This window comes from Camelus ferus, chromosome 27, assembly GCF_009834535.1.
Source record: "Camelus ferus isolate YT-003-E chromosome 27, BCGSAC_Cfer_1.0, whole genome shotgun sequence".
In the NCBI taxonomy this organism is placed as follows: Eukaryota; Metazoa; Chordata; class Mammalia; order Artiodactyla; family Camelidae; genus Camelus; species Camelus ferus.
Genome location: NC_045722.1, coordinates 10,469,368 through 10,481,854, shown reverse-complemented (window position 1 = coordinate 10,481,854; position 12,487 = coordinate 10,469,368). Strand labels below are relative to the sequence as shown.

At 47.3% G+C, this 12,487-nt stretch overlaps 1 protein-coding gene across 6 annotated transcripts in view; it reads left to right on the top strand.

The window, feature by feature from the left end:
- The window catches only part of SLC28A1 (solute carrier family 28 member 1), a 68,198-nt gene that overhangs the window by 43,016 nt on the left and 12,695 nt on the right, over positions 1-12,487 (top strand). For 3 of the 6 annotated variants that reach the window (XM_032469227.1, XM_032469228.1, XM_014565983.2), the window contains 6 exons: positions 860-1,028; positions 1,155-1,352; positions 4,369-4,450; positions 5,206-5,304; positions 5,439-5,550; positions 5,822-6,706. In XM_032469227.1, coding sequence (XP_032325118.1) covers positions 860-1,028; positions 1,155-1,352; positions 4,369-4,450; positions 5,206-5,304; positions 5,439-5,550; positions 5,822-5,894 — 733 coding nt within the window. In that variant the 3' untranslated portion in view covers positions 5,895-6,706. Of the gene's footprint in view, positions 1-859; positions 1,029-1,154; positions 1,353-4,368; positions 4,451-5,205; positions 5,305-5,438; positions 5,551-5,821; positions 6,709-12,487 lie in introns of those variants that run through there. The other 3 variants (XM_032469230.1, XM_014565984.2, XM_032469229.1) reach the window with 3 other exon arrangements.

Below are 12,487 nucleotides of genomic sequence, written 5' to 3'. Positions count from 1 at the left end.
CTAGTCAAGGCATGGGAGAGTGGCCTGGTTCTTGGGGATATGCCTGGTGTGTGTGTGTGTGTGTGTGTGTGTGTGTGTGTGTGTGTGTGTGTGTGTGTGTTTTGAGGAGGGTCGTGAAAAGGCTCCATGCCACCTTCTCTACATGCCTTGAGCTCTACCCCCCCCCCAGTGTCAATCACACATTAATACAGTGAGTGCCTCCCTTGATTTCACTCACTTCCTAGCATCTCTTCGTCATAGAGTGAGCAACCTTTGTGTAACATTTAATCCTTAAAAAATGTCAAAAGACACCACTTTTGACAAATGTGCTTGGGGATAGAATAGCAGCCCTAACCTCACAACTTCCTGAAAGTCCAGAGCAGCACTGCCCTAGAGAAATATAATGAGTCACATCTATAATTTAAAATTTTCTAGTAACCGTCTTAAAAAAGTACAGAGAAACAGGTGATTTTAAGAAAATGTTTCATTTATCTCAATATATCCAAAATATTGTCATTTTAACATGTAATCAATGTAAAAAAACATTAATAAGATATTTCACATTCTTTTTTTTTTTTTGTACTAAATCTCTGAAATCTGGTGTGTATATTTGCAACATTTCTCAATTCTGATCAGCCTTCTTTCAAGTGCTCAAAAGTCACATGTGGCTAATGGTTTCCATCTTGGACAGCGTATATTCCCGAAGTCTGGGCCTTATCCTAGTGGTAGGACCAGCCCCTTTCTCTCTCCCTTCTCAGAGGAAAAACAAGGACCAGTGGTTCTGAAATGCTTTGTCCAAGTTTCCTCTTTGAGTCTGTTTGGGGAGCCCTGCTGTTTGTGGGTAAAGGCCAGTAACGATGGCTCTTGATCCCATCAACAGAGATGCTCAAAACCTTTTAGAAGCAGCTAGCAATGGGGCCGCCCTGTCTGTGAAGGTCGTGACCAACATCATAGCCAACCTGATCGCCTTCCTGGCTGTGCTGGCCTTCATCAACGCTGCCCTCTCCTGGCTGGGAGAAATGGTGGACGTCCAAGGTCTCAGCTTCCAGGTGCAGTTCTGGCTGCCCACTCAGCCTGTGGAGGGGGTGGCCCTGGTCAGTGGGTGACAGTGGGTGGATGCCCACAGAGTCCAGGCTGACCGTGGTCCCAGCAATTCCTCTTGCCTTGTGCCTCAGCTCATCTGCTCCTACATCCTGCGGCCTGTGGCTTTCTTGATGGGCGTGGCCTGGGAGGACTGCTCCGTGGTGGCTGAGCTGCTGGGGGTGAAGCTGTTTCTAAATGAGTTTGTGGCCTATCAGGAGCTCTCTGAGTACAAGCAGCGCCGCCTCGCGGGGGCCGAGGAGTGGGTCGGCTCCAGGAAGCAATGGATCTCTGTGAGTGTCCCGTCCCTGTCCCCTCCCTGGGGCAGGGAGTAATGCGGCTGCTCCCGAGAGCCCTGGGGCTGGGCTAAGACACAATGAGGTGGCGCTTGGCCTCCCACATCCTACTGCCCTGGGCCACACAATGGCTCAGGTTTCACTGCCATCTTTCTCAAGGCCTTTAGGAGGCTGAGGTGCGGGGACCTGCCTGTTGGAGGTAGCTGAGCTCTACCTGTAGATGGGCCACCATCCCATGTGCCCTTGTCCAGCCGCTGCACCTTCCTCTTCTGTTGGAAAACCAGTGTGACACCTGCCCGCAAAGAAACGGATGTGAGCATCCAGTGAGCTTAGTAAGAGAGGGAAACAGGGAGACCTCACCACCACATTCACCATCAGCATATTAGATTCAGCTTAGGGATTGGTTCATTCTGTTAAGATTTATTTTTAATAACTATAAAACTTTCTAAAATGAAACTTTCTCAAAGAATATCAGCTGTATATAACATGATTAAGAATGAAAAAAATCACCCTTTATCTCACTATCCCAAAATAACATCTATTATAATATATAATTAATTATAACTAATTATATTATAATAAATATAATTATATAATATGTAATTCCATTATTTGGCTATCATACACAATGCTGAAGTGAATAGCTTTTTGTGTGTCTGTGTGTGAATAACATTTTGCACAGAAACTTTTCCCTCCTCGGATCATTTCCTCCGGAGCTTTCCCAGATGTGGGATGACTGAATCACATGGCACGAATCCCCGAGCGGTTGCTGCCAGTAACTTTCCCAAAGGGTCTTAGCAACTGAAACTGCCCCAGCTGTGCCTGTGAGCATTGATTTTATCATACACTGAACAGGGCTGAGTAGCCTTTTTAAAAAATAAAAAAGTTTTGCTACTTTAATGGGCAAATAATAGCTCATTGTTTTAATTTTTGTTTCCTGGGTTACTAGGAATTTTGAACTGAATTTGTGTTTCCTGGGTTGCTAGAAACTTTGAACATGAAATATTTTTTCTTGCCTTTTTTTTTTAATGGCGGTACTGGGGATTGAACCTGGGACCTCATGCATGCTAAGCATGCACCCTACCACAGAGCTATATCCACCCTCCTTTTCTTGCTTTTTAAATTATTTTTTTAATTGTAAAGGAAAGTGCTCTTTAGTTTAAAAAAAAAGTTGGTATGGAGTAAAAAGCCCAGGTTTCCCCTCACTCCTCATCCTCAGCTCCACTCTCCACTCCTCTAGAGATAACGGGTGATATGCTCCTCCAGGATCTTTTTACACGAACTTCATTCCTTCAGCAAGTATTTCTTGAGACCTCTGAGGTGCCAGGCACTCTGCTAGGCACCAGGGATAAAAAGGAGAACTAGACAGACATCGTCCCTAGTATCATAGAACTTACATCTAGTGAAAGACACAAGAAAAGCATAAGAAAGCAAAGGAATAAAAAATTTTAAAACACAATTTGTGGTAAGTTCTACAATGGAAAGAAGAGGAAACAGGGAGGGGTCTTCCTTGACTGGGCTGGTCAGACAAGTCCTCCCTGAGGGGTGGTAAAAGGGGCCAGGAGAAGTTGGAAAGAGCATTCCAAGCCAAGAAAGAGACACAGGCAAAGGCCCTGAGATTGAAAAGCACTTGTTTGGAGAACTGAGAGAAATGAGGTTAGAACAGGTGGTAATTGTAGGAGAGTGGCACAGGCCACGGAGCAGTAGGAAGTTACTGAAGATTTGACAGTCTACATTCTAAGATTACTTGAGCTACTGTCTTGAGGGTGATTATAGACGAGCAAGCAGAATGCAGGTACCTTAATATTTTTCCATCAATTTGTAAAAGCTCTGTATGTTATAAAGAAATTAACCCTTTTCTGTTATATTTTCTATATATATTTTTCCTAGTCTTTTTCCCTTTTGTTCTGTATTTAGGGGTTTTTCTTTTAAGACAAAATTTACACCAAATCTTTGCCTTTGTGATTTCTTCTATTATTTCTTATCTTAGAAAGTTATCTCCATTCCAAAAACCTGGTAAGTGTTAAATTCCTGAAACAATATGGTAGCTAAAAGTATGAGCTTTGGAGCCAGATAAAACTGAATTCAAATTCTGACACAGCTGCCTTTTTGCTGTGTGAACTTTCTCAGTTACTTAACCTCTTTGAGCCTCAGTTTGCTCCTCTCGAAAATAAAGGTAATACTATTACTTTGTAACTATGATAATTACTGTCCTATATTTTCTGTTATTTGATGTTTATTTGTTTCAATAATCCAGATTTAATTTTATATGATGTGAGATCTGGGTCTAAGCCATTCCCCCCCCCCCCAAATTGTTTCATTTTGGCTCTTAACCCTTATTTCTGAGAAGTTAAACAACTGTTCAGAGCAAAAGGGAAGGAAAATTACCTTGCTTAAGTACGCTCTCTATGCCTGGTACCTCCTATACATTATATGACCTTTATGGCAGTCCTTTCAGGCAGGTACTATTATTTCCACATTCCGGATGCAGAAACTAAAACTTAGGAGACTATGGACTTGCTCCACCTGAAAATAGGCTGTAACAAGCCCAGGTTGATTGGGCTCCGAATCCCACACTTCCTTCACTGGGCCGCAGTCCCTCTCTGGGCATGATAGCACCCTCCGAGGGCCTCAGCCTGAGTGCATTCGCAGTGAGCAGAAGCCCAGGACAGCAGCATTCAGGGAAGGGCCCTTCACCCACGTGCCCCCAGGTACAGAGCTTAGGAGGGCCCAACTGAGGATTGAGCCAGCCTGAATCATACCCAGAAGGCTGGTCATTAAGATAAGATGATTCATGGGTGGATGGGAAGGGGGCTATGTTTGTGAGGGGGTGCAGCTTGAGTTGACTTAGAGATGGGTGTGCAAGGCCTGGAAAGGGGGCGGCATCGAGCGCATCAAAGGTCAGAGACACAAAGGAGTTGAGGGAAATTTAAGGCCAGGGAGCCGGGTGGTGAGGGGGTGCTCCTGGTACCTCTGAGGGAAGCCCCTCCCCACTCATCTTCTGTATTCTCAGGTCAGAGCAGAAACCCTCACAACGTTTGCCCTCTGTGGATTTGCCAACTTCAGCTCCATTGGGATCATGCTGGGAGGCCTGAGTGAGTCCAGTGGGTCCCTGGTATCCTGGAGGGTCAGGGATGGATTCCAGTCTTGGCTCTGAGACAACTTCCTGAGGGTCTGCAGGCCTCAGCTCTCCCATTAGTCTAAGACAGGGCCTGAACAAGATGACCATAGAGCTTCCCCACCTCAACCTAGCCCTAGAATTTCATGATTTCTCTGCTGCTGGTGTGGCCCAGGAGGTCTTCACCTTGGCCTTGAGGGCCAAGCCTGGCTTAGGGCTCTGGAGAGGGATGGGAGATGTGGTGGTGGCCTGTCTCCTGAGGCTTTGGTCTCCAGTGCTCACACCCACAATGGACAGGCAGGCCCAGTGGGGCCTAGGGAAGAAGGCTCTGCACAGCTCTCAGCTCTTTTCAAGAAACATTTCCACCCCTTAGAGTCCCCTGCAGCGGGGGGACTCTATTTATTCTATTTTACAGAGAAAGAAACTGTGTCTTGGAAAAGCGAAGTGATGTCCCAAGTCATTCAGCTAATAAGTGGCTGAACCTGTGTTTAATCCCAGGCCAGCCTGACTCTAAACTCACAGTTTTTTCCTACACCTGCCACTGATGGTGCGTGGGGAGGTGTGGAGTGCTACCTAGGGGCCCAAGTCAGGCCAAGGAGGACTCCCAAAGTCAACAACCATCAGGGGGACAAGGTCTGCCCCTCTGGCACCAGAAGAGGAAGGGGGTCAGCAGATGCAGCCCAAGCTCAGTGTGTAGGCAGCCTGGCCCTGAGCACTCCTGTCCTCTTGCAGCCTCTATGGCCCCCCAGCGGAAGAGCGACTTCTCCCAGATCGTGCTCCGGGCACTCTGCACAGGGGCGATTGTGTCCATAGTGAACGCCTGTGTGGCAGGTGAGTGTGGCCTGGCGGGCTCAGGACTCAGAGCCCTGATTCTCTAGCTGGCCCTGGTGCAGGGCCAGGCAGTTGGGCGGAGTTGAGGGGTAGGAGGGCGTGGGCCCTGCCCACCAGCTGTTTTCCCTGCACAGGGATCCTCTACGTGCCCAGGGGGGCTGAGGTCGACTGCCTGTCCCTCCTGAACACAACCCTCAGCAGCAGCAGCTTTGAGGTGTACCAGTGCTGCCGTCAGGTCTTCCAGAGGTGAGGGCCTGGGCCAGGGGGCAGGGGCACTGACGGTGAGGAGGAGCAGAAGGCCTGAGTACCAGGGGATGCCTTTAGCACCAGAGCAAGGGGTAGAAATGTTCTGGCTATGGTTGATGTGACCACAGGAGGGGGAAGTGGGGCTTGAGGACCAAACTTGGAGAGGAAGTTTGAACCAGAGACATGGAGCAATTTTCCCAAAGTTGCACAGCCTTTAGTGGCCAGCAGAGCCAGGCCTGGAACTCAGACTGCAGCCTTTGCTTCTTTTCAGCACCAGCCCGGATTTCAGCCTAACGGCCCTGGAAAACTGCTGTCGATTTTACAATCACACGATCTGTGCATAGTGGGGATAGAACATCTTTGTGCCTTCTGGGGGCTATTCTTAGCCAGGAAGCAGCTGTCCTCATCTTTCCCTCTCCAGCCCCTGGCTTGGGGAAACCACAGGGCTTGGACCCACCCGAGTCACAGAGGTGGGAAGGGTGACTGGGCAGAGTGATTCTGTAAGTAAATGAGGGATAATCCTCCCTCCTCACCCCTTCTGCTCTCCCATCTCCTCCCTCCCACAATGTAAATTCTCAGGGTTGCTGCTGCCTCCTCTCTCCCCTCTGCGTCCAAATAGCACCCTGCTCATCTCCATCCCCCCTGACTTGGGGCCCTCAGATTTGCCCTTCCCTTCTGCTCTTGGGCCCTCAGCCCTGGCATTCCAGGTGCCCCCTTCCCTCCTGCTCTCTGGGCACTGGGGTCTTGCTGTGGCTTCACCCCTCCCAGACAGCATCTCCTGGAGACCCTTCCTCTACTTTCAGAGACTCCCCTCACTGCCTTCACCCATAGCACTTCCCAAACTGGTGTCCTGTGGAACACTGTCCCACGAGGTGTGCAGAGGTTTCCAGGATCCGCTAGGTTTGGAAAACGCTGGGCTAAATAAAGCTAGGGTTTGTTGTGGTGGTGGTTGTATGTTTTTTTGCTGTGGACTCGTCAGGGTTTAATGCGGATATGCTAGCAGATGTTTTCGAGATTTGGCTGTAAGAACCTTTTTGGTGGAAGCATCACCTAGTTGAGGCTTCCGTGGGAAATAATTTGGGAAATGTTGGTTAATAATTCAAACTGCTTTAGCCTACACAGCTGCGCTACTTGCAGATGCGTACAGGGCACTCTGTCAGTGCCCTGCTCTCAGTGCTTCATACTTTCTAACTCAATCCGTGCAACAACCCTGTGAGCCAGGTGCTGTTATTATCCCTAGTTGAGGAATCAGAGTCCCAGAGAGGTTAAGTCGCCCAACGTAGCACAGCTGGGAAGAGGAAGAGGCAGGACTTGAACGCCTGCCATCCAGTTCCACAAGCTGTGTTGTGTGGAATCTCTCTGCTGGGCCCTGCACGTGCCTAATCACCAGCAAAAGAAATTGAACAGTCTTTACTCATGGAAAAGCCTGGATGCCCAGATCCTGGCGAGAGCACACCTCCCCCAGGCAGGGTGGCTCTGGCTGCCCATGGAGCTGACCACAGACAGGCTCAGAGCAGCCGGAGAGTGCTGGCCCTGGGTGCACGGCGGTGGAGGCTGTCCTGCCTGGGTGTGTGTGTGTAGGGGTGGTGAGAACAGTATGCCCTGCAGGGAAGGTCATGGCCCTGAGCTCAGCAAGATGAGGCCCAGACAGCAGCCTACTGGTGGCCCAGGCTGCCCTCTCATTTTGGGGAGCAAGGGGCATGTGCCGTGTGGGTGAGGGGAGGGGGCAGCCTGGAACCCCAGGGCCTCTGTGAGGCTACACACAGAGGGGTCCACTTTCTGTGCCTCTCCCACTCTCTGACCATTTCCCTCCAATCTGTCCTGGACCAGTACTTGTATAAAAGACAATACAGGTGAATTATGAGGAAAATAATTAATAATAATAATGATGATGATGGCATATAACATACAAGCTCTAATTCCTTGTTGTTAGATTCAACAAACATAAGATTACTCTGTGAAACCGCTATGCAGTTTCTGAATGTCACTTTCAACATCTATACTTACGTTACTACAGACCTATAAGCAGACATGGACCACACCAGTTCATGCTGTGAATAGCTCTGTCCTATAGTATTTTCTGTTAATGAAAACTCATCAATGACTTTTTCTCCTCAGATGGTTGTCCTGAATTTCAGATTCTCTAAGAGGAATGGGGTAAAGGCCGTAGAACTCTGGTTGGAATCCATGAAACCTGCCTTTCCTAGGAGAGAATGCATGCAAAATTGCAAGGACAATAGAAGGATTCCAAATAATTTATGCAAACGCTCCCCACTCAAGGAGTGGAGCCTAACTCCCCACCTCTTAAGTGTGGGCTATGCTTAGTGACTTGCTTCCAAAGAGTACAAGTGCGGACATGGGAGAACAGAAAAGGAATTTTGCAGTAGAGAAACCTGGTAAACACTTCCTTAGCCAGGTGGTCATGGTTAACCTCATCAGTGGTAAGTCCAGTTAATAGCATATACCCTTGATATCTTGTGTTGAGAAGGGCACCTCACCTCAGTGTTCTTCCTCCCCAAAGCCCATAACCCCAGTCTCACCATGAGAAAAACATCAGACAAATTTAAATTGAGAGACAGTCTACAAAATATTGACCAGTCATCAGAAGCAAGGAAAGTCTGAGAAACTGTCACAACCCCAAGAAGCCTAAGGCGACATGATGACTAAATGTCATGTGTGTTGTAGTGGGTTGAGTTGTGTCCCCCAAAAGAAATGTCCATGTGCCAACCCCCAGTATGTGTGAATGTGACCTTAGCTGAAAATAGGATTTTACAGATGTAATTAGGTTAAGGATCTCAAGATGAGATTATCCCAGATTTAGTATGAGCCCTAAATTCAATGACTGGTGTCTATAATAGAAAGGAGAAAGAAATTTGAGGCACACAAGCACAGAGATGCACAAAGAAGGCCATGTAAAGATGGAGGCAGAGATTGGCATTATTCACTCCAAGATAGCACCCACCCCATGGTGACAGGCCAAGGAACACCCAGGGCCACCAGAAGCCGGAAGAGGCGGGAAGGATTCTCCCTTAGAACCTTCAGAGGGAGTGTGCCTACAGACTTAGAACTTCAAGCCTCCAGAACTCCAGAGAGAATACATGTCTATTGTTTTAAGCCACCAAATTTGTGGTAATTTGTTACAGTAGCCCTGAGAAATTAATACAGGCATCTTGGATGGGATCCTGGAATGGAAAAATGACGTTAAAGAAAAACTAATGAAATCCAAGAATAGTATGGAGTGTAGTTAAAAACATATTAATATCAGTCCATTCGTTGTGATAATATAACATAGTCACGTAAGACGTCAACAACAGGGGAAACTGGGTGAGGAGTCTGTGAGATGATTGGAACTCTGTATTATTGGTTCAGCCTTTCAGTAAATCTAAAATGATTCTAAAATTTTAAAGTTTAGTTTAAAAACTGCATGGGAAAAAAACCCCTGTATTGATGCAGGTGCTTTGTAACTTGTAATTCAGCCTGTGGGTGGCTCTGTCCTAGACAATGCGTGTCCTAGGAGGCAACCCACCAAGGTCTGTGTGTTGATCAATAGGTCACATTTACTCCTTTTCCACCACTTCTTCCCATGGTCCTGCAGTCCCCTCGCTTTAATTCCAGCGTCTGCCTTCAGCTGAGGATGACTTAGTCCTGACCTTCTCACAACCACATGAAGAACGTCATCTGCTTGAGATTACTTTTGACTCAGAATTAGTGAGCTCTGAGTTTGGACAGGACTCTCTGTGTCATTTTGAGGGTGTCTGCCCCTCCCAACTTTTCTGAGTTTTACACCCACTGCACAGATGGATGGCCTCTGTCATCACACTTTAGTCTGAATCATGAGACTCCACCCCCATGACCATCACTGATTGAACCAGGACTGAACACCTAACTCAAAAGAAGCAAAGCCACCAATCTTGCCAATGGTCTTGCAGATTCTTGGGGAAGAATTCAAATAAAAAAAAAAAAAAACCCAAAACAGAACTGAGAGCTGAGTCACCACAGTGGGACTGACTTGGAGCTGATCTCATTCCCACCCTTCCTGCAGCCTTGTTGCTCAGCTTTTCCTGGGATTCAATGAGAGCTGAATTCTTTCCAAAATCCCTCCTAACCTGAGCTAATGAGAGAAGGTTCCTTTTACTCTGTAATCAAGAGGATACTGCCCAGGATAGCCCCTTTGTTGAACTCCCCATTCTGCTTGGAATCATCATCATCATTTGCTTGAATATCACCCAAACAAGAATCTCACTGCCTCTTTGTGCAGCCTGTTGCATATCGAATGGCTCTACTTCTTAGAAGGTTCTTTTTGATTTTGCATCCAAAAGGGTTCCCTTTTGATCCAGTTTTGCCATTCTGGGCAGCTCAGAACAAGTCCAATCTCATGTGTGTCTTTATTGTTCCTTTTTTTTTTTTAAGCAAAGTAATACTTGGTCATTAGTTTTAAGAAGTTAAATCTTATAGAAATATCATGGAAATGTTCTGCTCTCTTTCCCACATGACAGCTCTTCAACTGTTTGAAGATGGTAGCCATCCAGTCTTCCTTTCTCTGAGCTGGGAACCCTTAGTTCTTTCAGTTGTTTTTCACATAGCACGTAATAGTCTCAAAATTTGGCCCAGACCTGATTCGTAGTTGTTCTGCACTCATGTGCAGACAGTTCATGAGTCATGAACTGCCCAAGATTGAAGCCAGAACACAGGGTGGTAAATGTGAAATCATGGGTGTAACCAAGATGATGTGTCTGGACTAAAGAGCGGATACAGCCTTGGGAGGATGTTTAAAAGAGGCAGACCTGTTAGAAAGGGTGAGTGTTAAGAAGCTACATGCCTGCTTCAGAAATCCTCATAGCTGAGGGCTTACATGTTCAGAGTGTAATACTAGAAGAAGCTGTCATTGAGAGAGAGAATGGGAGAAAGTCCTGGCCCAGATGACAAAAGGGACCAGAGATAGGATAAGAATGGGGGTAGAGGACCTTATCTATTGGGACATTAACTAGGACTCCTACATACCCACCATCAAGGGTACAACAAGTTCCTGACTTGCTTGCGGGATGATTTCCATCCCAGAGGTGAAGGGGACTTGCTGCTTTGGGCCGAGTTCTGAGAAAGATGTGGAACTGTGCAGTGGGAATAACCATGCCAACAGAGACTTTGTGACTGGAAGCGAAGTGGGGGCTGGCCCAGCCAGGCACTTACTCCACACTGGAAGATAAACACATTCAGGAAGATTCTGAGTGGAAAGCCAGCTCTTGAACAGAACTCAGTTTCTGCTGTAGTAAAATCTCCCAGTGAGGCAGGGAAGGCAGAGATGACAAAAGAAATCAGTTATGAATAAACATCAGGAAACTGGCTTATAAGAATTTTTAAGTAACAGGCATCAAAATCTGGCCGGAGGACACATGACCCAGCATAGGAAAGATAGCTGGTTGTCCTCCAACAGTTATTCTTCCCTTTTCCTTTTAGTAATAACTAAGGGTCTAGCTGGGCCAATGGTTGCCCACCTTAAAGACTACATTTCCCAACATTCCCTGCAGTTAGGCATGGCCATGTGACGAAGATCAAATCAATGGAGTGTGAGCAGAAGTCAAGGAGGCAGTCTCTAGATCATGCCCTTAGAGAAGGGGTCAGCAAACTTTTTCTTAAAGGGCCAGGTAATTAATATTTTAGAAATTTTGGCCCATATTATCTCTGTTGCAACTACTCACTTCTGCCCTTGTAGTTTGAAAGCAGCCATTAGACAATAGTTAAACAAATGAAAGGGGCTATGTTCCAATAAAACTGGGTTTACAGAAACAGGTGGCCCGCCCACAGTCTGTAGTTGGCTGACCTCTGCCTTAGATTAAGGGGCTCATCCTCCATGTCCCTCGTACACTGCACCATTGGCCCCATGCCAGATGGAACACAGATGTGCAGGTGAGCCTCCTTAGGTAATGGAAACAAAAGCAACACCCTAGGGATGGGGCAGCCACAAGTCAGAAGGAGCACAAGGCTGCCGTGACAGCGCAGACTTTGTGGGAGAGAAGAGCATCTGTCTTGTACATGTCAGTGTTTGGGATCTCTGTTGCAGACACCCTGCCAGTGGACAAGAAGAGCAAGACAGGCAGGAAGAAAGAGCAGTTATGCCTCTTCCGTGGGAGGTTCTTGATGAACAAGTGGGAAACAAGATACTACTAATGAGGTGCCCATCACCCCAGTCTGGTTCTCTGGCAGCGTGGGGCTGGTGCAGTCCCCTAGAGCCCAAAAAATGACCACGCCCTCAAACAAAGTCCAAATCTGAAATATACCACCCACTTAGGAAAGAGAAGAATCCAAATATATGTGTGAGAGGAAGTGGAGAGAGAGCCACTCAGCCAAACTGCAAAATTTTCCAATTCAGCTTCGTAACAGGAGAGCACCGGAGAGAGAAAGAAAGGTCGAGGCAGGGTCATACCAACTTTGCACCTCAGGCTCACAGAAGCAGGCAGGAGAAAAGAGGCTGATGTGCTGTGCATAACCCGTGAATGAGCAGTGACCTGGCCCATGGGTAAATGTGGCCCAATCCACAATATTAGATCTGCATTCCCTCCTCTTGGAGAACAGCAAGATTGAGCTAGCAGAAGGGCATTCCTCCCTACTCCCCAACCAGTGCCCCTCCGGCCCACCACGCCCACCAAGCCTTGCAAAGTGTACATAGAGCTTCCAAGGACCATTTGGAACTGACTTCTCTCCCAACAGTCAACTTTCATATCTTTTCAAGACAGTAAGGACGGCAATAACCGACAGCTGACGACTGGCACTCAGAATGCCAGAGCTCTCCCAGATGTCAGTATGTACTTTGCATCCAGTGACTGCATGTGCTTAAACCAATGAGAGTGAGTCTGGTGAGGCCTGGGAAGCTACCACGTGGGCTGCTTTCATCATTCAGCTCCAACTGATGAAGGACCCCTCCCCACTCCCCCTCCTCCCA